General features: G+C 43.3%; 1 protein-coding gene across 1 annotated transcript; it reads left to right on the top strand.

Moving 5' to 3' along the window:
- Positions 1-1802: 1802 nt before the first annotated feature.
- On the top strand, positions 1803-21496 carry wnt7bb (wingless-type MMTV integration site family, member 7Bb; the record flags this gene model as incomplete). The annotated part of the gene is made up of 3 exons (XM_088287203.1): positions 1803-2292; positions 8846-9072; positions 21288-21496. Coding segments are annotated over exons 1-3 (519 nt in total), but the record flags the coding sequence as incomplete, so codon positions are not given.
- Positions 21497-27090: the final 5594 nt, after the last annotated feature.

The raw sequence follows: 27090 nt of genomic DNA, 5'->3' as shown, positions 1-27090 counted from the left end.
GTGTTAATAGTGCACACTTTCAAATCTACAGGTAAATAAAATCTATTCACACATAGAAGGTCAGCAAGGCTCTCACAAGTTCCTTTTTTTTAACATAGTTTCCTGTTTTATATTGTCTAAAAATTTTTTTTTTAAAAAGTTACTGTCGGACAAACCACTTTTCACTCCTCTTCTCATCTATTCGAGTGAAATGCGAACAGAAATACACCTGCCACACGCCACTGTTTTGCTTTGTGTTGCAAAATATCAACATAGCCAGCTGGATGGACGTCCATTTGTAATGACTCCCGCCGGGCATCCTCCAATTGTTTGTTTGTGCAGGTGTGCCTCATGTCGAGTGTCTTGCCAGATAGAAGGAGAAATTTAGAAGTAGGGAGGAGGAGGAGAAGCTCATGTGGAGTGGAGCGTGAAACACACTTGAAGCTCTGCAGATGCTCATATCACATGACGCTGTACTTCCAATATGCTGTTTGAGTGTGTCGTGTGTGTGTGCTGTTGTGTGTGTGTGGGGGGTGCTCTTTCTATGTTTACCAAGCCCGACCATTTAGCTCATTCCTTCCATCCCTTTACTTTCACGAAATCTTTCATTGTACCCTCTTCATTTACGACGACTGGAGCCTGTAGGTGTTGACTGACAGGCCCATAGCGACTTACACACACACACACACACGCAGATTCGAACACACACAGGCTAAAATGTGACCAGCTTTTTCATTTCCCTGCCTCGTCTTTAAACATGTTGAAAGGGGCGCATCCTCGCGCATCATCTATTTTTCCACGTAATAAAGCAGTGATGCTCCAAGTGTGACACAAGTACCGAGCCTTGTATGAGGACGTGTAGTAGGTGAGAATCAGAATTAAACGTGCAAACTATCAAAAATATTTGATGTTATATGGTATAAATGTTTTTTTTTAACTCCCAATCCGGTAAGGTTCAATGGTCAAGTATACAGTTCAGTGGTATTTAATTTTGAAGGAAAAATAAATAAACAAATAAATAAAGCATTGAATTCCATCTGCTTTTTTCTAAATTTTATTTGGGTTCATTTGTTTTATTTCACTTTTAAATCAACAAATTGTAACTGAACCATTATTTAAATTGTTTTTTTTTCACTCCTATATTTAGCACAGTAACGTTCAAACAGTGCATTTTACAATAGTTTATGATAATGCTAAATATTGCATGGATGGATACTTTTGCCTTTTTTGCACACTTAGACTTACACGCCACTGTATTTCATTCTAGCTACATATGTGTTTCCATTTGATTATTTACAATAACTAATCAAATAAAAATTAATAATCAAATGTTAATAAAAAAATTAAATACATTTTAATTAATTATGTCATGAAAAATGGCCAAATCAACAACAAATGTGCCAGGACTCTTGATAATGTAAATGCTCAATGGGCCAGATTAAAGAAAGGAGTGGACCGTGTGTGGCCCACGAGCTATATTTTGCCCACCACTCATATAGAGAGTCTTTCAAGGAGGGTTTTTCAGCATTATAATGTAACTTTGTGCTATTTTAGCTCTCTAGACAGTGTCAGTGCAGGAATATTTGTCGGATTCCAGCCCAAAGCTTGCATATAACACCAACTTGTGGATGCACACTGACTCATCGTGCCCCAAAAAAAAGAGAAAAAAGTGCTGATTTTACCCCTCCTCTTTTTGCGCGCACAGAGCCGCGATGACGCTGTTTGTTGATGTTTGGGAGGGATTTTTGTGGGGTGGGGAGAGAGGAGTGCGGTGGGTTGATGATGAATGAAACCTCGGATCAGTGTCACCCCCCCAACCTCTTCCTATTGTCCCGCCGTGGCAAAGTGGGCGGACTGCAGTCGTCTCCGGCCGCCCAATGGCAGCCGCGACTGCGGAGCCGAGCGCGCACAGGCACTTTTCTGCCATGCGAGGTCCCTGAACGCATCACCCGCCACCACCGTTGCCGCCGCGGAGACATGTCAGAGCCCACCCCGGCCCCGGCCCCGCATACTCGGCCACGGCAGCTCGGAGCGGCGTGACCTGGGAGCTGGGAGCTGGATTTCTTCACATTTTTTTTTTTTTTTAAAGAGAGAATTGGGAATTAAAAGCAAAGAAGATTTTTTTATTTTTATAAATGTCCTTATTCTTGTTTAATTTTTAAAGTGCGTTTCCTCATCTTGCTCATCCCTGTGTGAGGCGCCTGAGCCGTTTTGGCTCCTCCATGTCATCATGATCCTGTTCTCGTCGCGCAGTGTTCTGCTGTCAGTCTACTACCCGCAGATCTTCCTCATCCTCACCAGCGGCAGCTACCTGTAAGTTGCCGCCAATTAACCGGCCGCTTCGCGAAGCCAATTAAGTCATTCAAGTTGCATTTATGTGACATTTTGACCTCAGCTGAACACATTCAGTGAAAGTCGAGGGAACCCTTTTTTTTTTTTTTTTTTTTTGGCCAACTTCTTTCTGCATGCTGGCTTAATTTTGGCCACGGAGTGGCGGAGATGTTCAAGAACAAATGAAGCACGTTGCCGAATTGGCGAGAAAAGTCGATTAGTGTTATCTTATGACCTCACCGTCCCAGTGAGTCCATTCATCACTTGATTGACACCCTAAATGCCCCGCGGCTTTTAATTAAACACCAATCATCCCTGCAGGATCCGGACTTACAAAGTAATTACTAAGCAATTCTTTCGCTCTTTCTCGTGTTTTCTCGCTTTCTGCCCGCTTCCTCTGTGCTGCCCGGAGACCCCAAACCTGCTGCTAAAATAGATGTGTGGTTTTGGGTGTTTTTTTCTCTCTCTTCCCCCTCACTGCATGCACACACACGCAACCCAAGTCGTGGCTTGCACATTAAAGCCATCAACGTGTTTATTTGGATTATGCAAGTTTCCTGATAAAATGGTTGGCTCATCCCGTTCACAGCTAGGAAGTTTAAATCTACCTTGATATGAGTTCCCCTCGCGTGGGAATGTTTGTTCGTTCCAATTCCATTCACGTTAGGCTCATTGACTCTGAATTAGATGTGATGGGGACTTAAAAGGTTGTTTGTCTAGATGTGCCCTGTGATTGGCCGGCGACCAGTCCAGGGTGCACCAGCTCACCTGTGACCCAAATGGGATAACCTCACATGCGCAAACCCAAAAACTGGTTGGCGGACTTGGAGTGTGATGATATGACACAGTTGTAGTGAGACAAAGTTATAGTTAGCTCATGCAAATTGAACGTCAAAGGAGAGTAACAGGTTTTTTGGCTCATTTTATCAGCCGCCTGATGTTGTCTATCACTGAATTAAAAAAAAAAATGTCAATTACATTTTAATTTGGGCAATTCAACAAGTTAAAAAAAAACTGTTATGCCTTGTGAAAAAAAATAAATAGAATGAAGATATAAGTAAAAAAAACAACTCAGCAAATTGTTTTGGAGCCAAAAAAAAACGTGCTTGTTTGTTGTGCCAACTAAAATTGTTGCCACGAATGTCATTGATTTACATTTTAAAGTTGGTTCAACTTAAGTGACTGTTTTAAACAAAAAACATCCCTAGATCTAGCGGTGCCAGGGGATACGAGTGGAATTCGTTGTGTGACCGTGCTCGTAACTCAAAACACTCAGATCGCAAATCATCTTTCCCGATTGAAAAGAATGCAAATGAAATTAATATTTTCCAGCCTTCACAATTAAAACAACAAAAAACAATTAAATGAAATATAATTAATTACACCATTTGTGCGTCATGATTAAATACTGCAATTCAATTAGTTCCACTGCTCCTTCTGATAAATCCACCACGGCCACCAGGGGGCAGTAGAATCGTGTCATGCAGAAAACAAACAAAGAATACTTTCACATCTATTGCAAGTGACTCGTAAAGATGCAGTAATATTTTTCCAAGATGATAAAGCATGTATGCCTGTGAGTCTTGCTCTATTTTTTTTTTGTCTACGTGTCTTGCTCCACCGTTAGTGTTGGAATATCCATTGGTTAAAGGTTTCTAAACTAAGCACTTTTATCAAGTTCGCGCTCACAAGTCAGCCAGATGACAGCTTGTATCTCAAAAAATTGTCAGTCGGGGTCACTTGTACCTCAAGGCACCACAGTTTTTTGGGGGCGATTTTATATATTTTTTTGGGCCGGGGGGGGGGGCGGAATTGGGTAATTGCATGCATCTCTCCATCCCCTCATCCATCAATGGTGAGTGGAAAACGCATCCCATTCAGCCCCAAAGCACACCATTTCCTGCTTTTAGGGTGGGGGGGGGGGGGGGGGTGGAGTAGTCGTCCATCTAAGTTAAAATGTGCCCCAGCCATGATTTTTTTTTGAGAGTGCATTCCTCTGTAAGATTCATGCCTGGGAGCTGAAGCTGTGTCAGTGCGACTCACACAGCGCTCCATGTGACGACGGGGAAGGCGGCAGCGCAATAACGTCTGCCGTGACGTCGGCCGCCCACTTTGTCTCAAGGCCACACGACACAGTGATGTAAGAGTCCCTCGCTTAGACGGATGTACTCCACTTTTTTTTTTTTTGTACTTGTCAGGTCACGTTGGCAAAGATGTTCAGCGGAATGTGGGTTTCCACTCTGAGTCACTCGGAACGGAAGCGGAGTTCCCGGCCGCTCTCGATCAAAAATTCTGCCTTCCAAAGATAGGACGGCGCAGGTATTCCTGTGGCTGACGTTAGCAGTGATGTCCAACCTCACTGCATCAAGCCGAGAATTTCAAATAGTTTCACACACTGCGGACATGATAATTAATACAAACATTTTATACCGCTTATCCTCTTTAAGGTCGCCGTTGGCGATGAACTGATCTCGTTTTAGTCCGTGATGTCTCAGTCTGAACACAAGGGGGCACTATGGAAAAGGAATACCGGAAAGCGACTCATTTGGTATTTGAATTTGGCGCTGCAAAGCGCACAAATTATTTTGGATTTGTCCAATGAGCCTTTGAGCAACTTTTTAAAGTATAAGTACGTTGACAAGCCGTCTTTGCGCCAGTGGCTCTCCTCTAAGCTTGGCAGCAAAGTGAGGAGAGGTCCGCTGCCACAGGTAGGACATATTTCATTTCAATTTAAATTAATCTCCAAAGTTGACAGTTTAAAGTTGACAGCTGAATACGATATTGGAATGGAAACAAATTCAGAACTAAGGGGGTAGATCTATCTCATCGCAGTTTTTGTCAAATCCCCGTCTGTAATAATTTTCAATTTCCATGAAAATGGAGAATTCTGCCTTGTTCTTGTCAGATCGCATGCTACTGATTGCAAAAAGTCGGACACTGGACTCACGTCATTCGCGGGAATTAAAACCATGCCGTCCTTGCGAACAGTAAAAATGAATTTATTGTATTTTTTTTTAAACCTTGAATAAGTTGGGAAAAAAACGCAAAAAGGCAAAAAGTGAGTTTGATGTTACTCTGCTCACTACAATGTTGGAATGAAAACAGGAGTTCAGAACAGTCTCCGAGTTAAATTCCCGTCGCTAATCATTCCTGACTTTCACGAAATTTTGTCTCACAAGGCCATTCTTTGGCATCTTCTTCCTCATTATTGTCAGAACGCGTGTCGCAGAGCGCACAAACCGCCGCTCTGATTCGTAGTCGGAGCCAGAGTTGCGTTAAAGACAATAAGTCTGGTTTGTATAGGTGGGATGTTGCGGTTGCCATGGGCGACCGCATATACTGAGAGGGGGTGACGCCGGGGTCAGTGGAGCAGCAAGAGGGCAACGAGGTGCAATGACACGTACAAGCCAACAAGAAGGACTTTTTTTAATTATTTTTTTTTAACGTGTAACCACTTCTTTCTGTCATGTAAATTCTGATCATTGATTTGAGTCAAATTCCAACAAGAAGCGAGCAATTTTGGGGGGCAATTGTGGGCCTACGCTCAGCTCGAATGCAGCGAGGCAACGTCACTCTGGTAACAGCTGCAGTTGGGTTTCATTTGCTTTCTCTGTCTGGGTGGAAAAAGCCGATGTCAGAAAGCGAGTTCTCGCCATCCATCAAATGTTTTGCTCTTAATCTCCAACCAAGAGAATTTTTTTTTAAATTTATTTCTTCTTTTTTTTTTTTTTTTTTTTTTTTTTAAATATGTGAGAGCTCAAATCCTCACTGGAATGAGTCTGGTGTCACGATCCCTCTCCCGCATCGCCGTCGCCGCGCCAACAAACTCTCAGTCGGCGACGTCATACTCGACTTGGTGAACTTTGCATCCGTTTTGCTTTAAACCGTTCGCAGGGCGGGCGAAATTTGTGTTCGGTGCTAATCTGTCCTTCGTCTGTTTGGATGTTGTCGCACTGATGTGAGAGTGGGAAGGAGGGGGGGGGGGGGTGTCATCTCATAAACGGCATTTAGTCACCTTTTAGATTTTATAATGCGGCCCATGTGCTCGTCGTTAACGTAAAAACGGCCCGCATCAATCATAAGGAATCGTTTCATTTATTTATTTTTTTTTTTTATGGTAATTGGCTTTACGCTCAAGCCTGCATCATCGTCAACATCACACGCGCAGAGATGTCGTGTGGCAATACGAATCATCACCAGCGGGAAGCGGCATTTGGGGCCGGGGGGAGGGGGGGGGGTTATATAATTTATTGGGTTCCTCTCATGGCTGTTTTCGACACTTGCGAGGTTTCCATGGATGTTGACGAGCCGTCTATTGTGTGTATTTTTAAATAAGAGCATATGTGGATGATGGTGTCGACATCACTTGCGAGATTACAGTATACACAGTTATGATCTCATCGCACATGGTCACATTAACGCTTCTGTGGATTATTTTCTAGGCGCACATCGCAATTGGTGTTATTTTAATCTGTGGATTATTTCTTCATTATAATATTCATAGTATGTGTCTGGCACCCATCATGATGTGGATTTTTTTTTTTTTTGCTACCCTTGATTATTTCTAGTCAGTGTATTTTGTGTGCTAGTGCATGATGCAGCATATCTTTATTTATTTTTTACTGTGTGTATTATTTGTAGTCATTCTAATGTGCAAGGTAGTGATTCTCATTATCTGGCAAGAGAAAAAAAAAATCAGATAATCATGCGGTTTAACGTGTGCCTTGTCTCAAATGTTTATTTTGGATTTTTTACTCTGTGGATTATTTCTAGCCGTGTTTATTTCAATGATGCAAAATTGTTGTGATGAATAAATGGTGAGAGGAGCGAGTAATCACATGACATGACAATGTATTTCTATGAGACCCAACGCGCATTTGGGTCCATTTATTTTATTTTTTTAATTATTATTATTTTTTTATTTCTGTTGTGCGAGGAGCTAATTCTTTGAAATGGCTGTTAAGGGAAGCAATTGATAGCTATGGATTTTGTTGTTTTAACTTTGTGGATAATTCCGAGACTGTCTAGTTCTCGTGTGTGGCAGAACCAATTGATTTTATTAAACGTACGGTACAATGCACTTGCTCATACCTTGGATTTTTATTTTATTTTTTTTACTTTCTACTTGTCTTTTTTTGTTAAATCTTTTTCATGAACTCATTCACATTACCAAAAAAAAAAAAAAAGTTACTTGTCATGTGAATGCAACGCATCCGCGATGTGACACGCAAGCGCACAAACCACGACACCCAAAAAATGTTGTCACGTGCCGCAGTGTTTCCAGAATTAAATATGGTCCCGCTTGTGGGGCTCTTTTTTTTTTTTTTTTTTTTTTTTTAAATCTCGCCAGATTTGCGAAGCGGGAGGAGGTTGAAATATTTTGGGAAAAAAACGTGGCAACACTCCTCGATCAGATTTTATGGAGACGTCTACTAAAGATGACATCATGTCATTGCAGCGTGTAATAAACGAACCATCTGCGTGGCTGAATTACTACTAATCACCACATATGTCAACTTCTTGTTTCAAGTGGGATTAAATTAATGACAGATATAAAGACAACAACTGTAACCCGATAATGCTTTGCAGATTCTCGGATGATCATTGTTAGTAGTCACCCACCCGCACATTGGGCGGATAGTCAATTTTTGATGACGTATCGGTCGGATGGGTACCCATGAGGGTTCACACTGCAGACACGTCGCGGTTCATATCCACATTTGAAAGAAGCCCAGTTTGGATTAGAAAAAAACCCCAAAAACATCTGAATTGAACTGTTCACACTGGCATGACAAAAAAAAAGTGTCATATGGGCAAAAAATAGATAAATAAATAAATCGTAATTGAGCTGCTTTGTGAACATTCCTTATGACAAGTCTAAACTGGCTTTTTTTTTTTTTTTTTTATAAGTTACATGACTCCTTTTCAAACTGGAAGGCGGCATAAATTCAGCCTGAACTTGATCGACATTGAAGTGCGCCAATGCGTGTTCTGTGATGATGAGGGTCCAAGTTAAAATAAAAGAAGGTATGTGATGAAAATGTACACATAATGGGGGGGGGGGAAAAAAAAACGTAAGAACTAAAGCCAGTACGCCCAAACGTTTTTTCCACTAAGCGCCACATTCCAAAAAATGGAATGAAGACGAGGGGCCTTCTTGTGTTCATGAAACTCGAAAAACCAAACCGGTGTACTGTCGGCCAAAATGAGCTAAGCAGTTAACAAATATTTTTCAATTGTTTTTCTCCTAACGTTTGCGGCCTCCGGCTTTAATTTATGATTAGGATATGCAACGGGCCAATAAAACAAACGTGTAGCTGGCCTGGATTAAAGCCTTAAAAGGCTTTCACTTTACTATGGAAGGTGCATCAATCAGTGGTTGAAATGAATCATACTGTGGAGAACCAAACATAAGAGTAAGCGAGCCTTCTTTTGGAAGGAAATTCAAACCGTTTCAGTCTCCGTGTGCGTGCATCCATGTACAATATTCTTGTCTGAGGGTTTTGTCTCTCTCTCTCTCTCGCCGTCTTGGCAGGGCCCTGTCCTCAGTGGTGGCTCTGGGCGCCAACATCATCTGCAACAAGATTCCCGGGCTGGCACCTCGTCAGCGGGCCATCTGCCAGAGCCGCCCGGACGCCATCATTGTCGTGGGCGAGGGCGCCCAGATGGGCATCAATGAGTGTCAATATCAGTTCCGCTACGGACGCTGGAACTGTTCGGCGCTGGGGGAGAGGACGGTCTTCGGTCAGGAGCTGCGTGTAGGTCAGTCTGGTTTCTATTGCAAAAAGGCGGCGCTGCTTTTCTTTTGACGCGGCTTCTGTTCTCGTGAGAACGGCTTGGAGCTTTGATACTACTTTAGTTACAATTTGAGCGGCTTCTATCGAGTCTGGAAACTATTCTGTCGATTTTAGCTAGCCTGCTTGCTAGCTAGCGTTCATGTGATGCGTCTTAAATACGGCATATGCTTTATACTTTTTTTTTTGTTTTTGTCGTTGCCGTTTGAGTCTCATTGGAAGCGTGCTAGAGGCTGTGTGAAAACATCTGACGTCATTCTATAGTACGGTCTTGTCTGTCCGACATCATTCGACATGAACCAGGAAGTAGCCATTTGAACCAGAAAAGAATTGTTTCCTCGACCAAGAGTGCAAGTCCCGTCCATTTTTTCCTCATGTCTTCAGTCAGGGGTGTCCAGTTCTGGTCCTCAAGGATCCAGCATGTTTCAGACACACTTACAGGTGCATCAAAAATGTGTTCATGACTGATAAAAATACGACTGCATTCGCTTTGAGTTCAGCGCATGCGATCCTGTGGTTTCGCGATTGAAAGCTCAGAATTTCCATCATGTCTGGAGCCATTCGATTGTCTCGCTTTGAGGCGCATATGAAACCGGCGGTACCAGTCTAGGGCTGGGCGATATGACCTCAAATCCATATCGCGAGAAATTGAGCAATTTTACCTCGATAACGATAAATGCACGATAAATTCCCCCCGTGGACTAAAATCAAAATAAATGCAGGAAATGCAATTTGACTGTTTTTTTTTTATTGACCAACTGGTACACATGACTTTCAATGAAAAATAAAAGTACAAAAATCATTTGTACAAACATTCCAAATAGCTTGCTTTGCATGACTTGAACAATGTCACAAAGAAAAAGGGTACCTCTTGCAAAATCTTTTTCTGCAAATAGATTGCGCCAAGATGCTCTCATGATGTAAATCATGGCAAATAAAAAAAAAATGCTAAGTAAAATGAAAGAAAATGTCAATGCAAGCCAAATAAACAAGTGTGCATCATCGGGGAAAATGTGCCGTCTCGAGTACTCTGGTGCGCGGTCGCCACTTGTCGTCTATGTAATGCACAGTCAGGCTCAATCCGGGATCCATGTTGCGACCCGACCACAAGTCGGATGTAGATGCAAAATGCTTGACATGTCTAAGCTCCCGGCCCGATGTAGTCCATATCGGGAAATACGGCTTTCGTGAAGCGTTTAAATCCTGTGCGCTCCACTGGAACTAGAGGAGCTATATCTTTAGCTGCCAGGATGGCCGAGTGGTCTAAGGCGCCGCGTTCCGGACCCAGTCTCCCCAGGAGGCCTGGGTTCGAATCTCGTGGCTTCCAGGATGGCCGAGTGGTCTAAGGCGCCGCGTTCAGGACCCAGTCTCCCCAGGAGGCCTGGGTTCGAATCTCGAATTTCCCCATTGTGGGACTAATAAAGGCATTATTATTATTATTATTATTATTATTATTATTAGCTATGTGCTAGGCTATCGCGTCCACCTCTGAGATGTTCTCTCGTTTGGTGTCGTCTCCGTTCATGGGCTGTTGTCACTTGTCGAACCTTGCTTCTCACTTTGAACTTTCAGCACAGCATGGTTGTGTTGTGGGTGGTGAAAAAGCTTCTGGATTTCAATCGCCAGCTACGACAGCGACGTCTGTTTTCTTTCTTGATCAGGCGGGTGGAGTCACGTGACTAGAGGCGCTGTGGGGGTCTTAAAGGGGCATGAACATTGCCGCAGACAGAAAAGGCTTTTCACCGAATTTACCGACAAGGGCAAAATGATTTCGGTCATAGTAATAAATTTCGGTAACGGTAAATTTTCGGTTTATCGCCCAGCCCTATACCAGTCCCTCTGCGGTCTATGAAATGCGGCTCTTCAGGGGGTCAAACCCAAGCTGCACACACCACACGGTCCAAAACTCAAAGCAGCAAACGCACAACGCACTCTTTGACGCGCGATTGTTATAAACCGTTCGGCTGCACTCATCAGAACCTCGCATGCTACCGATGCCGGCCCATCCTGGTCCTCGAGTGCTGCGTTTCGCTTTGCTGCAACGGGTCGCTCGGTTTGCAGCGACACGCAAAGCCCTTGCTAAATTCTACATTTGAAAAATGATATTGCGGATCAGAGGACAGCTAATGGTGGCGTTGTAAGCCAACTCGTCGGACACATCTGTTTTTAATTGGGTTCAGTTGGTTGCTATGCTTCTTCACGAGTGCAGAAAAAAAAAAGGATGTGAATCAGACGTTTATGTAAAAAAAACAAAAAAAAAAAACACACGCTTGTGTGCATTGTTTTTGTTTTACAATATCTGTCATCTCACTTTGTGGCCGTTATGTTGCGGCCGGGTCGCGCATTTCAACCGGCGGTTCTGTTTCAAATCACTTTGTCTTTGTTGTGAATGTGCTGCTTTTTGTTTCAGTGGCGCTCCTGTGAGTCTTCGACATGACTCGCAAATTCTCATCATTTCCATCAGTACATGTTGATTTGAGGAAAAACATTCGGCGAGCCTGCTTTCTTTCCTTCTGAGGCTTCTGTTGCATCTGTGTTGATTGACGTTAACGATGTGGAAGTGCAGCCACCATTCCGCCCAAAATCTCCAGAAGCGTTTCGTTCTTGGTACTTGCATTTGCAAATTTACCAATTGTGTAACGATTAAAGGTTTCCTTGAACTACTCGAAAAACCCACCAATTAGGTATGATCAGTGGTTTTCTTTCAAGCTGCAACAATAAATTAGAAACCTCAAATAATTTGATTAAAAAAAAAAAAAAAACGACACAAAATGTCCGACACACAACGTTGCAGGGATCGTTTTTCCACATGGACCAATGTTACTGCAGTCGCAAGCAAGAGTCAGGAGGAAAAAGTCGTCTCATTCACTACCAGCCGAGTATTAAAAAAAAAAAAAGAAAAAAGATCTTTGACGTCTTTAGCCGTCAATGGTAGTAAATGAGGTAAAAGACAGAATGTTCAAAGTTCGGGATCATTTCACAATATACCAACAGTACGGCAACGATCAGCAACACGACGTATTGTTCCGATGTTATCTCATTTATTATATTTAATCTGTAGTTACGTATTTTTGTGGGAAAGCTTATCATCTTATGCTAATAAGCACATTTCTTAACGAGTGGTTGATGGCCACAACTTTGTACACCGAGTCACTCAACAGGCCGACGAGTTGACGAGTTTGCCGGCCAACTCTACTGTCTCTTTCACTGACACTCACCAGGCAAGGCCCCGCCTTTTAAAGCCACACACACTCCAAGTCACAGAGATAGAATAGAATCGAACATGAGGCCCAAAAACCAAAGTGGCCAAAAATAATACCAGAACTTCACATGTGTAAAATTAGGGAACATGCTTTTTTTCTGCCGTACTACAATGAAGTGTAATTGCACATACACTCCAGTAGATGGCAGTGGCGCTCTCATTGCCTATTGTGCGCAGTGAGTATTAACTCTACGGGGTAGGTTTTGCAATGAAAATGCATATTTATAGTTGCGGCGGAGAGTGGGTGTTGGGGTGGGGGCGCAAATTGCTTTCTTCTTGCTGGGGGGGGGGCGTAACAAAAAATAATTGAGAAGCACTGGATTAATTGATTGCTTGATAAAATGCCTGTCGCTACTTGAATGAAATTAGAAGAGGCGCTGATGATTTACTTTCCTCTAATTTTGCCATCCAGACAGAAATAACATGAGGGAAAGTTGTACTCGATTCCTAACAGGTGGCGCTAGTCCACGCAATAGAGAATTGGCATGGAAATGGGATGAGAACGTTCAAATATTCTCCCACCCCATTAAAATTATGTCTAATAATAAAAATGATGATTTATGATGCTGGAAATGTGCTTCCTTAAAACTATAACATTTCTTCCCCAAAATATTAAGCCATCAATTTTGCCTCTTTTGTGACCTTGCGGAGAAAGTTTGTGATTCACTGTTGATCGTGCTCGTCATGTGCAGATATGAGGAGAAAAACTTGCTTGTCATCAACAGCTGGGACGCAACCAACATAAATGTGACGTTTCCTCCAGCTGTGGTGCGCACCGCTGCGATTGGTTTGAGGTTGAAAAAGGGCTGCAGTCAAGTCGGCGAATGTGTTGTCGTAAAAATGATGACTTGCAAAAAAAAAAAAAAAAAGAATATATGGATGGCATTATATATTGTTGAATAACAGGCAGCACCAGGAAATGATATGCCTTGAAAAACGGTAAAGTTAAACCAGTCCGAATGATACCTAAAACAAAATAGAAAAACGGTAGTGCATAGTGACTTTTGTCCAGTTTAGTCAAGTAGCTTCCATTCCAAGTATAAAAGAAGATTCACCATGCATACATTAAAAAAAAAAAACCTAACAACTTCCTTTAAACAGCACACTCCAACTTCACATCAACACAATACTGCGAGCATCACTCAGCATAGCTTGTTGTACAAGCAAATTACAGTTGAAGTAATAGCGGAGCAAAGTCAATGTTGGATTGGTTGTGAGTCGTAAAGTTGAGGTCAATGGGTTGTTTGTACAGAAGGATGCTATGGTTAGTCAAAATGGCCGCCAACCAGAAAAAATAAGTAGCCCAAAGTTGTGGTTTGCGTGCATGTGTGTGTGTGTGCACGCATGCGTTTGTGTGTGTTATCACTTAGCTGAGTTTGTTGCATCAAATCCAGGCAGACAACAGATCCAGCAGCATGCCCAAAGAAAGAAAAATGGCAAAACATCCTTCAGAGAATCGTCTTCCTGGGACCATTAAATGTCCAACATATAAATCCTTGGATTTTTCACTTTTCCTACTTCTGGTTTCGCTCCCCTCTAAGTACGCTTTTAAGATATTTTGCTCCACCGCAGGTGTGACACCTTCAGCTCTTCCCTCTATTATCACTTCCTGCTTCCTGTCATTCATTTCCTGGGTCAGCTGTGCAAGCCAGACTGGCTTTGCTTTCCTTTGTTTTCTGCAAGCTAACTGATTTGTAATGATAACTGATATAAGAGGTAGTGATGGTCAAATGGAGCTTTTATGAACCACTGAACCATTTGAAGCAATCGGTTCAAAATGGTTTGAAGCTTCAAACCTTCAGTGATAATGACATCTGCTGGCAAAGAACTATAACTGCAGTCAAAACGATAGAGGCTTTTAGACAGTAAAATAATAGTAAAACACACGGAAACAATGATTGGATACCTTGTTCTTGGTGTTTTGTGTCTTGTGGCAGTTTTTGAGTAAATAAAAAAAATCAAGCAAATAGCTCAAATGTCGAGCTAAGAAATGTTGGGAACGTCATTTCATTATTTTTTCCACAGTCTTATGATTTGGACTGTTTCTTTTTAGGGTTTACTAGATTTCATTTCGAGAATGAAACAGTTATTGCTTCGGACGTTACAGGTAAGGTGTTTTTCTCCAGAATGACGGTGCGTCGGAACCGGTTTAGAGGCACTTTCATTTCCGGGTTTGAAACGTGCGCCGGAGCTTCGGTTTCGGAGTGCCCATCACTACTTTTTACCCACGTGTCATTTACTGTTAAGAAGTCTGAAACCCGGGTGTACGATATATTTTTTATGTATGAAGCAAAATAGAAAAGCACGTTTTACCTCGTGTTGCTTTTGAGACTGAGTTAAATGTCAAAAGCATGTGAGCCATTCAAGTCAACGGCATACGCGAACGCTCTCATTTGCCGTCTCTTTTTTTATTGGCTGCTGCTTGACGATGCCGCTTCTGTGCGACAACAATTAAGAGACTACAACTCCCAGATGACTTTTCAACCTCCTCTTCTTGGAAACGACCATGACATCAATACCGAAAGAAATGCTTTTCAAACCAACCCCAAAAGACTCGTGTAGTAAATTAATTGCCAAATACGAAAACAAATCAATTTTATTTAAATTATTGTTCATTTTAGTTCGTTTTGTAAATGTTAAATAAAGTTTCAGGTTAGGTTTCGTTTTTATAAATCATTTTAATTTTTATTTTATTTTGATTACGAAAATATTTTTTTAATTTTAGTTTGTTATTTTTAAAAATAACAGTACTAAAATAACCTCGGTTCTCATACTTTTATGGTCTCTAAAGTATGTTCATCATTAGTTGTTAGATGTATGGAAGACAGAGTCATTTGCTGCAGTTAAAACATCGATTTTCCTCCATACTGGGATCATAAATGAATCTTAATCATTCTGAATGACGTGACATGACGGGTGTATGCGCACTATGCGTGCTTGCAGTCGTTGAAGAGATATTTCAGTCGAATCCAACGAGCGATGAAGCTCTCTGGGGCAGTAGACAAGAAGGCTACGCATTCACTTTTGGCAGCATTTTTTTAGCTTCCCACTCGGTCGCCCCGGGAGACCACAGACGTGAGCGAAGAATTCCCTTGTCGGTTCTAGACACCGTGGAAAAAAAGCAAACTTGTTCACTTTCAACACCTGCCATTAACATCTTCGCCTGTGCTCATTTTCCAGTATTTGTCGTGTTACTTCAAATCGTCAAAGTGTACTATGTTACGGAATTCTTTAGTGGGACGTATGAAATCATGGAATACACCTCTGTTTAAAAAAAACACACACAAAAAATGTTCCATTTCCATCACCAAACCATCATCATCATAATTAAATGCAAGGGAAAAGCTGTTCCGCTCCCATCTAAGTTCTAAACTCAAATCCCTCCAATGATGAACACCCCCCCCCCCCCCCCCCCACAACGTGATCACGTCTTAGTTTGGGACTGTGAGCGATGGGCTGAATATCACCGCTGGTTTTGCATTTGCGAAAGAGTACGCGTTCTTAGCTCTCGAGAACCCAAGCCGTGTTGATTTTCGACTGTATATTCATTCAACGCAGTTGATTCACTTTCAAAAGCTGAGCTCGCCTTACTTGCACAGATTTTGAACAGGGTTTTGGCTCCTTTGTTATGCCGCAAGTCAAAAATTAGACAAGAGATTTGAAACCACAGCAGCTGTCAATTTAGCATCTCTTCTTGCAAACGAATGCTGCTTATTGTGACTCACCATACAGAGCTCCTCTCGCAAGTCGTGAAACACATCTCATATGACACGGCGGCACTGTCAGTCAATCATTTTCTCACTGATAAAGTGGAATCGGATCATTTTGATAATCTCTCATGGCACACTCGGTTTAGAAAATTGCGATGTTTCGTCCTAGGTTTCTCGCGGGAATTTTATGATTGGCCGCGCTATACAAAACTCGCATGACTTCATACGGTGTTTGTTTTCAGAAGCGCCGGGTGGGCAATGTTTGGCCGCACCCGTTGTTCAAAAAACACTCCTGTTGCATTTATTCAACAGTCGAGCAGTTTTGCACTCAAGTGCTGGCCCTTTAAAAGTCATCTTGAAAGGAACATTTTGACCTATTTGCACTCGCAGTGCACTTGATGTTGGTGACTGGAGCTTGAAAATGGACACCTTTCAGCGGCTACACTCGCCATCAAAGACCGGCGTCATAAAACGGAGCGCTCCGGTTACCCTCTGTTTGACTTCCCAGCCAGTTTGTCACCGGCCTCACTCGGGCTTCGCCTAGCTTGAAAGGGCTCTGTTTTGTTGTGCCGGTGGTGAGCTATTACACGAGTTTGATGTCGCTGTCAGCAAAGAAAGGAATGGATGCGGTTGCACTTGCGCCGGTCAGTTTGTTTTGCTGAGGGATGGCTGTCGTGTGTTTTGGAGGTTCGTCTAAGCTGCCAAAACATGGAAGATTCATGAGATTAAAATCCACAAAATATTATGTCATATCATTAAAAAAAAACAACAAAACAATTGCATAGCTGCTTATTGGGCCCAGGCTGGCAATAAAAGAAACTCATCAAACCAAATACTGATCCACGAAACAACCCCGCAAAATTGGGTCATTTTTCACAAAACACAAAAAGTTGCGACAAATAGACCCAAGTAAGGAATCGATCCATATTTTACTCAAAATTCCGTTATTTTGGACTCAACTCTTTTAAGAGTCAATTACTTGAATAAATAAAAATTTAACACAATTTGGATGTGTGTTCTTATTTCCGCTTCATGCATTGTTGATGCATCGCATCATGATTTGCCAATGGCTGATACACTGGAAAAAAAAAAGGGTGTGTTGAATTTACTCTTACTTTATAAATAGTTGCACAAAATAAAATCCATGGTCTACTTAAAAAATCTGGATGAGTTTTAAATAAAATGGAGTCAATTCAACAACAAAAAAATGTGTGTACTCCAAATCAAATAATTGAGAATCGGGTCGCAAAAAAAAAAAAAAAATGTGATTGGGGCATCCCTAAATTTTAAGATTAAAAACCTCTGCCTAATTTTCGGTGAACAAGTAGGCATACGACAATACTTTATTTTAATCTCGGTCATAATGGTGGTCCATGGTAAGCTAAGTACTTTTTAGTGGTGGTTTAAGATCTATACGCCTTACTTCCACTTAAATCTTAATTCCGACAATTTTATGCCTCTAAATTCCCCCAAATAGTAAAAGCTGGGGTAGGGAACTCCGGTTCCTGGAAAGCCATATCCCGCCTGTTTTAGATCTCTCCCTACTCCAAAAACACCAGATTCAAACAATCAGCACATCAACAAGACTGCAGGGGATCTTCTAAAAATGTGGTCCCCAACCTTTTTTCTGCTGCGGACCGGTTCATGCCAGTCCAAAACTTGTGCGGACCGTGTTGGGAGGGCGGGGGGAGTTGGCACTTGTTGTTAATGCTAACAGCTAGCTGCTAGCTAGTACTAGCCTCCAACACCGGAGACTTGTGTTGTGTCATACATTGACGGCGTGATTAACTAGCGTTTTTTTAGCGTCCGAAATTAGCGACTGAATTTGATTTCGGGATGGCGTTGTGTTGATGTTGGTGGCAACTATGTCAATTTAAAGTGTGATAAAGAAAACAGCAAGAATCCACCTCACCTGATGCTGTCTCAACCAAAGTGGCGTGCAGCTGTGCATTAAGTTTTGCACGACTTCATAAGGATATTTTTTTCATCAATTTCGCATGAGAATAATTAGCCAAAACAAACCGAACAGTCGCGGAATGTGGGTGCTGGACAATAGCGGGCGTGTTCACGTCTGTATTTTCCCCCATCCTCCCACAAGTGGAGCGACTCTCTGGCAGCCCCCTTGTCTTTCATCCACCTCCGCCAGCCGCAAGTCAATGGGCGAATCCACCTGCCAAGGGGCCTGAAAAAAAAAAAAGAAGTGCGTCCAGTCAGATAAAGGATGTTTACGTCAGCGCCTTCATTGAAAAGCACTTGTGTGGAAAGAGCTGCTGGAGACCAAAAAGGGGGGAGGGAGGGGGGGGCGTGAATGCAGTGGTGGGGAAAGGTCAGTGCCGTGAGACTGAGACAGGAGGACGACGATCAGACAGGATTCAATCTGGAGGCAGCGTGCTAAATTGTTATCCGCCTTGTCTCTTATTTAGAGACTAAGTGCTGACATGCCGCGAATGAAAAAACATGGAAAAATAAAATCCTTTTCAAGCTGAATGAAAGACATGCAATTACTCTCCCGGTAATTGTCCTTCTATTGTTTTGGGAGTAGCTATTAATTACGAGCTGCGGTCGCAAGCGCGACACAATGCTCGCACATTTTAAATGCATTATGGGAGCGCCCGCCCTCTTCTCGGAATCACTTGATGGCCGTTTGTGGTGAAATCATACCCTCGCATGTATGACAAGTGCGGTCCGACCGAAAGCTAATAATGAACTGGCAACAGGACGTGAAATGTATTTAAATGACCGCTATGTTCCATTCAGGCTTTATTTCCTCGGCCTGACAAAGGAAAAGGAAATGAGACTTGAAGTATTGAGTTAGACTGGTTGACACTGTCGAAAACACACATGGAGAGGATTGTATTGAAGTTGACGTTGTCGTACAGTCAGTTCGATGGATGGACAAAAATATCGGGACGACTGGAATGTCTACTGGAGGCGAGGGATGGAGAAAAATATGGAAATTGAAGAACATTTGTCAAGTCCTCAATGGATGATCACTAGCTTGTCATCTGTCGTTGTCGTGTTTCGCTTTCTCGACCTGGCTCAAACACAAAACAAATGCAACCGATTAGAATGACACTAAAAATAATAAAAATGACAATAAAAAAAAAAACGGCAGCTCATTTTTATTGCTACGTCTTCCCTCAGAGGGCCGTTATGCCCTCGTCACAATTGTCTCGCTGATTATTACATTTACACAACACATCCATGGATTACAAGTTTTGAAATCAGAAGTCAAGGATATTGTTTTGCAATTATTGTTCAAGTTAGTGTTCAAAAGGTAACAGAAAATTTGTGCAAAATCCCAACCTGATTTTTTATTACACACGAGTTGACATTTTGGTACAAAATATAGCACGCACGGACCATTGGCACATGATTTGCTTTCGTGGGCCGCCTAAAGTGATGTGGCAGGCCGGATCTGGCCCCCGGGCCTTAAGTTTGACACCTGCAAAAAAAAAAATAATAATAATAAAACAAGCAAACAATAGTACAAATATTTATAAAAATAAGAGCACATAAGCAATAGTCAAAGTCGGCCTGCCTTGGCCTCAACTCCACATGACGACGGTTGCCATGGCGTCCGTTTTATCAGAACTGGGCACCATTTTCAAAGCGACGCACTGCAGGCCACTCGCTGTTCAGTTCCTGTCTGTCGTCTTGCCCACATTTGTTCTCGGGTCAGGTTAATATGACAGCGGCGTGCTGTGAGAACCGATGCAGACTCAGTTGTCTGATAGCGTGTGGCTGAACATGTGGTAATGATGCGTGCATTGTGCAGAGGTGGAAGAGTGGCGGCGGTGGCGGTGGATGGATGGAGGCCCGTTTTTCAGCCCATCATCATGTGGTCGCTCGCGATCCTGTCTGACCATCCTCGGCGCGCGGGCCAGAGAAAACACCGCGCTCGTGTGTGCAGTCTTTCCTTTCACTGTGTCAGATAGCCGAACGGGATGCCTCTTTGTTATCCGCTGCGTGGGCTGCGCAAAGGTCATCTCCCGCATCCCACGACGTGTGCCCGTATCGAGGGCGGGACTTCCTTTCCCTTCCCTTCCTCCGCCTCCAAACGCTGCCGTCCTTGTTCATTCATTAGCTCGCTCGCAAAGTGCGTGGGGGAGCCAGGAGTTTCGCTCGTCTGTCTGCTGACGCGCCCCCCCCCCCCCCCCCCCCCGGGGTTGCTCTGTGGAACCCCCCCCCCCCCCACCAAATCATCCTCCCATCCCAGTACCCCGCGGCGCGGTGTTATCGGTGGGATCTGCGTCCGTCTGTGTCTGCCAGCGCCGCTAGACGCTGGAGGAAGCAGGATGCGAGGGGATCAACCGTAATCTCACAGCACGCTTTGTTCGGCAAAATCACTGTATTCTCTACACGCTGGACATTGACGTGTGCCAACAATCACACCGCTACTGGGCCACTTAGGTGATGGGCTGCACACGAGGTCAAGCGGGGTCCAAGTGTGGTTGACTCACAGCCAGAAGATTCTGGGTTCGAATCTGTCTACGGATGGTTTAATCACGGTACTCGGTCAGTCCATGGACATGTATTTTAGGTTCACAGAAGACTTCCGGGCGGCACGGTGGCCCGACTGGTTAGCATGATTGCCTCACAGTGCACAGGTCGTGGGTTCGATTCCGGCTCCGGCCTTCCTGTGTGGAGTTTGGATGTTCTCCCCGTGCCTGCGTGGGTTTTCTCCGGGTACTCTGGTTTCCTCTCGCATTCCAAAAACATGTATGGCTGGTTGATGGGACACTAAATCAGTGGTGGGCAAACTTTTTGATTGGTGGGCCACAATGGGTTCTAAATTGTGACAGAGGGGCCGGACCAGGAGCAGATGGATGGAGTGTTTTGGTCACTTCACCTCATCTGAGAAAAAAAAATACATTTCATTTTAAATGAAAATGAACAAAAGCATTACAACAAAATATATGTCTTTGAAAAACCACGGTATTTCGAAAATTTAATTTTTTTCAAGTTCAGCGGGCCGGATTAAAACGTTTAATGGGCCACATGTGGCCCCCGGGCCGTAGTTTGCCCACGCCTGCTCTGAAGTGTTCACAACTTGAAATACTCTTCAATGTTCTCAAAGAAGGTCAGAGGGGCTAATTTGAGTACTGTCATCTCCCCCGGTACATTTCCAGATCTGTAAAAGTGAGGTCGTGCTTCAGGCTCATTTTTAGGGTGAAACCCGAAGGATTGTAGTTTTCTTTGCCTGTTTAGACAAGTCCAACAGCTCCATCTCCACCTCGGGGCGGATTGGAGCAGATGCTAACTGCCAGCTCAGTCTTCAGTGCCTGCGAGGCGGCTCACTTCTCACCGTTCCATCGGGAATAATTGTTTTAGCTTCTGCGCTATTCCGCCAGTCTAGCGTAGAGGTGCCTGCGGTGTGTCGCCGCGCCATGAGCGTGTCACGTCCCCGCATGCAGAACGTGGCACGACGGATGTTTTCTGCTAAAACAATATTATTATTATTGTACCAGAAAGGAGACTGAGCTAATAATTCGAGCTGCAAAACCTCACGGACCGCAACTTTGTCTGAAATTTGCTGGGAGCGTACCGTACGTTCATAGCAACCGTACAGAGTCCGCGGAACGGAAAACAGTAGCAGACCATCGGTACACAAAACGAGGAGTTTCCCTCCGACTTTCCCGCCGTCCCCCCCCTTTTTTTTTTTTTCGACGGGGGCCTCTCAGACGTGGAGACACAGTGTCAGCGCTGGCACGGCCTCATCGGGACTGTTTATTCTAATGCAAAATGTGGAAACTCAAGTCAACGATGTTGATTTTTGAAAATGCCATTTCCAATACATTGTCGGTTGCTTTTAAACGGGAAGTTTGATGTTATAAAAATAGGGACTTCATATTGAAGACAGATTTGCTGTTTAGGACAAGACTCTAAATCAGGGGTGTCCGACTCAAATTGCAGTTGTCGTTTTACTCAAACGGTGCAACCGACAAGACTGTGTAAATCATAGAAATGAGGAATTGTTTCATCGACCCCTACGGGCATTTTAGTCTTCATTGAACATAACGTGCATGTTTTTGGAATATACGAGCAAGCTGGAGTATAGAAAGAACATGCAAAGTCCACACAGCAGTGGTGGGCCTTCAAGGCCTTCTCTGCTGGCCTAACATAATCAAGAAATCATGATCAAATTCTTCACATTGATGTCATATTATATCCTAGTGTTGTATTTTTAGGTGAGAGTTTTTTATCCAATCAGAATTCTGCTAGCTCGTGTTGCCAGGCAGATTTCATGATACAAGTAGCACGCACTCTTCGTCCGAGGTCTTCAGATACAATCGTGCGGGCGTCTGTTCTGTCTGTTTGCAGTTGACAGACAGTTGCGATAGCCAATCAGATCACGAGTTGGTTACCATGAGCCTTCTCGCTGGCCTTACGCAGAAGGGGTTGAACGCGTTTTGTGATTGGATACTCACTTGTGAGGGGGCAGCGCTATGCGGAATCAACACCCCCGGAAGTCGGAACTGGTGACAATTCTTGCTTTTTCAAACCACAATGGCCGGGAAAAGATTTATTTGCAGACACACTTGGGAGGCCATTTTCTCGTTTCATTTTTGGGTGTCTTTTTCCATATTTTCAAATGAACACAAGTCTGTGCTTCAATTGGACAAACAAGAGATATATTTTCAATTACAGCTGTCATTCCAGTTTAGCAACAAACTTCATGAGGACAAGCTCTACAGAAAAAAAAAAAATTTTTAATGTCAATATGTGTCTGACCTACGAGAGTGATTCTCACCCAAAGAATAGTTTTCATCCACATGCTACCTTATATTATGACTAACAAGTTTTTTCAGATTAAAAAAAGATTTTCTGGGCCATAGGTTGCCCTGTTCTTTGGAATCAAGCACCAAGTATCCTGCACGGCAACAGTAGGATCCCGAACTCTGTGTGAATAGCGTCATTCAAAGAACAAAGCTACTGGTGTCCCAATATTTTTGAACGGGACGAATTATATTTTCTCGCGCGATTCTTGACATTTTTACCATCATGCTTCATGTTTCGTCAACTCAGGTGTAGAGACTCCCGGCCACCAGCAGGTGACACTTTTCCCTTTGTTCACTGCAGTGCCAGTTGTTTGCTGTGCATGTGCTTGCTGAGCTGCACAAACTCCCAGTTCATTGGTGTGTGTGTGGGCGTGTGCGTGTGCGTGTGTGTGTGTTGAGGTCGTGAGTGCATTTCCGGGATGGCCTTTAAAAAGCGTTCCCCCTCATGGCTCCATCAACAGGCAGGGAGGCCATTCAGAAGCACTGTTGGGCTCTGCTGTTAGTGCGTGTGCGTGTGTGCGCGCGTGCGTGTGCGTGCACAGCACTGCAGTCTAATCAAATCTACTGTTGGGCCATTTTCATCCATCTCCCCACTTTAATTCATTCATCTTCACTTGGGATAGATATTTTCTTATTTTGGTGACTTGGCGGAAAAGGGCAAAATATTAGGAACACTTCTCAGGATAATTAAATGCAGCACGGCCTGCAACCACAGTCATGAACATATGACAGTTGACAGCTTCAATTAGCCTAATGCTACGTTCACACCAAATATGTTTGAATGTTCTGCTTCGCTTAATTCGTTGTTCACAACACATTAGCGCTCACGAGCCATTCATTTCAATTCAATCGCGCCGCCAAAATTGCTCGCAACGCATTTGGTTTAAACTTAGCATCACAAGCACACTCGCATTGTGTGACTTATGGCTTTTTTTTTTTATTATGAGTCATTATGTTTTTATTAGAACTGGGCACTTGACCCTTTTTTGCCGGTCAGTCCCCCGCCCTCCGGCCGCGATCTCGGTACGGTTCCGGCCTCCACTCTCCGGCCTTATTCATAAAAATAGTCGGCCCTGACCCATTTCTGTCCCTCGTTAATTGTTAATCGAACCCTTTTTTAAAAACATTTGTCACCCCTAACCTCCGCCCCAAAAATGGGCATCTGTTTTTTATGTAAGAGGACAAATTTTTCTTGTTAAAAAACAGAACAAAAACACTATTGATGTTTATAAAAAAAAAAGATGTCCTTTAATATATATCGTAGGAGAACATCATTTTTACTTTTGTACTTAAACACATCTCAGTCTGTACGTTTTTCGTAGACTGAAGGAGTCGAATCAGTGCTTCTACTAAAAGTCTTTTGAGACCCAAGTATATGCACGTTAAGTGTAGAAAGTGAGCACTTTTGCCACCTCGGCTAGATTTCGTTGGCAAAACAGCAGCCTGGAGTTTATTCTTTTCCCCTTTCTGCCTTTCTTTGCCCCTCTTATGTCAGCAGCCGTGACTTGACCGTGCCCTGCGGGCTGCACGGCCAGCGAGGCAGACCGAGGTCAGCTGGCCCCGCTTCTTCCACCCGCCGATACAAGTGTCGACGCTCGTAAATCTTCCCGTGCCGCGTCATGAGAAATTTGTCCCAGCGCCGCGCCCGCCTCCCGCTCCAAAAAAGCCAGACTGCTGCTCCAGTGGCGAGCCGCGACATCTTTTTGCGTTCCCCCCCGTCACTGACGTCACGGGCATCACCACATACGCAGGCAGGTGTCCAATGTGCTGTGGTCAGCACTTAAGGAGGCTTCCGTCTGAGTTAGTCACTTACACTTGGATGTGAGTTTTAGTTGACTCCAGTTGCAAAGGGGGTGAAAATCGGCTGGTAAATTTCCATCGGAAGTTAATCTGAAGAATTTGGGAAATGTTCCAAACCATGAATGTAAACATTTTGTAATGTCATAAGGAGAAATTGGTGCAAAATTGATGACTTTCCTTGGCCATATTCATGGCACATATTTTTTTTTAAACACACAATTAAAATAACACAGTTCAACCGAGAATACATTGAGAGAGAGCAAGAGCATGTTATAAAATTAACCAACAGGTGTTGCTTTGTGTAGGTTTAAGAAACAGGATTACAGAGGACGACGTTGACTAATTTTCAGCAAAATCTAGGTCCTGTTGAAACACTTCTAATTTTTGGTCTTCTTCGTTCCAATTTGCAACTAAATAGTGTTACGCCATCTTGGGACTGAAAGTGGAATTACACCCAAAGTTAATGAGAGTTAGAACATTTTCTTTGAAAATCACCAGAATTTTTCAATCCCATGACAGCCACCTGTACCTGCTAAGAATGGTGTTTTTCGTTTCATCTGTTTTCAACACAAGCCCCGCCCCCCCTCTATTTGCTCAGCGTAACAGACACTTGCCTCGAAACTCCATTAGACATCTGTTTTAATATTCCGCCATTCTTCCCCTCTCGCTTGTTTCCAAGTTCACTGAGGTTTTTCTGGTCACTCCAATTTTCCACTGGCAGCAAGCGAGGCAACCCCAGGGTGGTTCCTCCTGGAGGGCTTTCAGGACACCGGGGCCAGCCTCTTGAGAGTTATACGGGTGCCTTTTTTCTCCGCAGTGGCTTCCTCGCCAAAAGAAGGCCCTGCCTCCGCGAAGGGCACGGCGAGTACACTTGCACGCACATGAGCGCGTTGCTGTTACAAAACAGAGCGTTGTGGTTGGATTTTTCACCACCCCACCCTTGTGTTTGGCGGCGAATGCAGCAAATTCTGAACTCGGCATCGAGGTCTTCCATAACTCTGAATCGATTTGGGCGGAACCACTCCGATTTGTTTGCTGATTGACGAGGCAGCACCACAGGAATGACAAATAACAAATCATCAGGATTGAAGTGATATTATTGAAAAACGACTTTTTAATTGCTTGTGTACTAATAGTTCTCTGTAGTGACAACCTTTCAAGTGTCAAATTAAATAGTTGTTCTTTGTATTGTTGAATATAGTGAACAGCAGTGGCGGGCCGTGCATTTCACACCTGGGCCTTCAGTGAAGTCCTACTTAGTCCGACTTGAATCAATCCCCCTCATAATACCGTCATTTATGACACTGCAGCTGGAGAAATAATAAACAGAAAGACACTCACGCGGTACTCAGTGAGTGTTGGACGACCTAGCTTCTCTTGAACGGTCCGACTTGAAAATGGCCTCGCAAGCGTATCTGCAATTAAATCCAATTTTTTGGGGGGAGACTGACCGAATGACAGACTGACCAAGTGACGATTACAAGTTGGTTCGGCTTGAGAAAAAAAAAACGAACTGGCTCGCAAATGATGCGCCGGCAAAATATTAAAAATCCCTCCTCCGCTTATTAAAGCAGACTTTTTAAACAATTTTAAAACAGCATTTGAAAACTAAAAATTGCAAGCATAACATGGAAAAATATGCATTTTGTTGCAAATATTCCAATTAAAAATGAATCAGCCTCCCGCCTGTCTGCTCCTAATCTGTGGGCACCTATTTTTCACTCAATGGCTCAATAAACGGAAGACAAATATGGCAATTTTTTTACACTTTGAGTCACAATCGACCCACTGTCTGCGTTGAAGACTCATATATGGAATTTTGCTTTTATCCAGGAAGTGGCCTTTTAAAATATTAATGAGCACATGTCACTTTTCACAAGTGATCAACCTTGGTGGAGGTCTGTGCTCCAGGGCACTCTTTGTGAGTCATCACGGATTGAGTCATCAACCAGAATGCACATGGTGTGGTTCATCCTCCTTTTTCAACCAGAGAGTAAGAAAAATACACCGTCTTGACCCCTCTTTAGCATTAAGGCAGTGCTGAAAAGTAATATCACTCAAAATCTTGACACTTCGGACCCAATTTGGACGTTTTCACTTCGGGGTGTACTCACTTTTGTTGCGAGCGGTATAGTCATTAATGGCCGTATGTTGAGTTATTTTGAGTGAGACGCTGATATAAAAGCTGTGCATTTGCTACTTTAGAGCAAAGGGTCGATTTGTACCGCCGGATAGGAAACTACCGAGTGGCTTTTTTTTTTTTTTTTTAATTCGAAGATTTAAAAAAAAAAAAAATGCAAGAGGTGAATGAAAAAGAAATTTCAAGGAAAACAGCTGCAGAGGAAGCAAGTGAACTTCCCCCCCGTCTGTGTTACCAAGGAAGTCGACAAGACTTGATGGGCTTCTATGAGCAAATGGGTTCCAACTCAGGA

Source organism: Idiotropiscis lumnitzeri, unplaced genomic scaffold (genome assembly GCF_059441095.1).
Source record: "Idiotropiscis lumnitzeri isolate Australia: NSW breed Sydney's pygmy pipehorse unplaced genomic scaffold, RoL_Ilum_1.0 HiC_scaffold_35, whole genome shotgun sequence".
Lineage (NCBI taxonomy): Eukaryota > Metazoa > Chordata > Actinopteri > Syngnathiformes > Syngnathidae > Idiotropiscis > Idiotropiscis lumnitzeri.
This window is presented reverse-complemented; position numbering and strand designations above follow the sequence as displayed.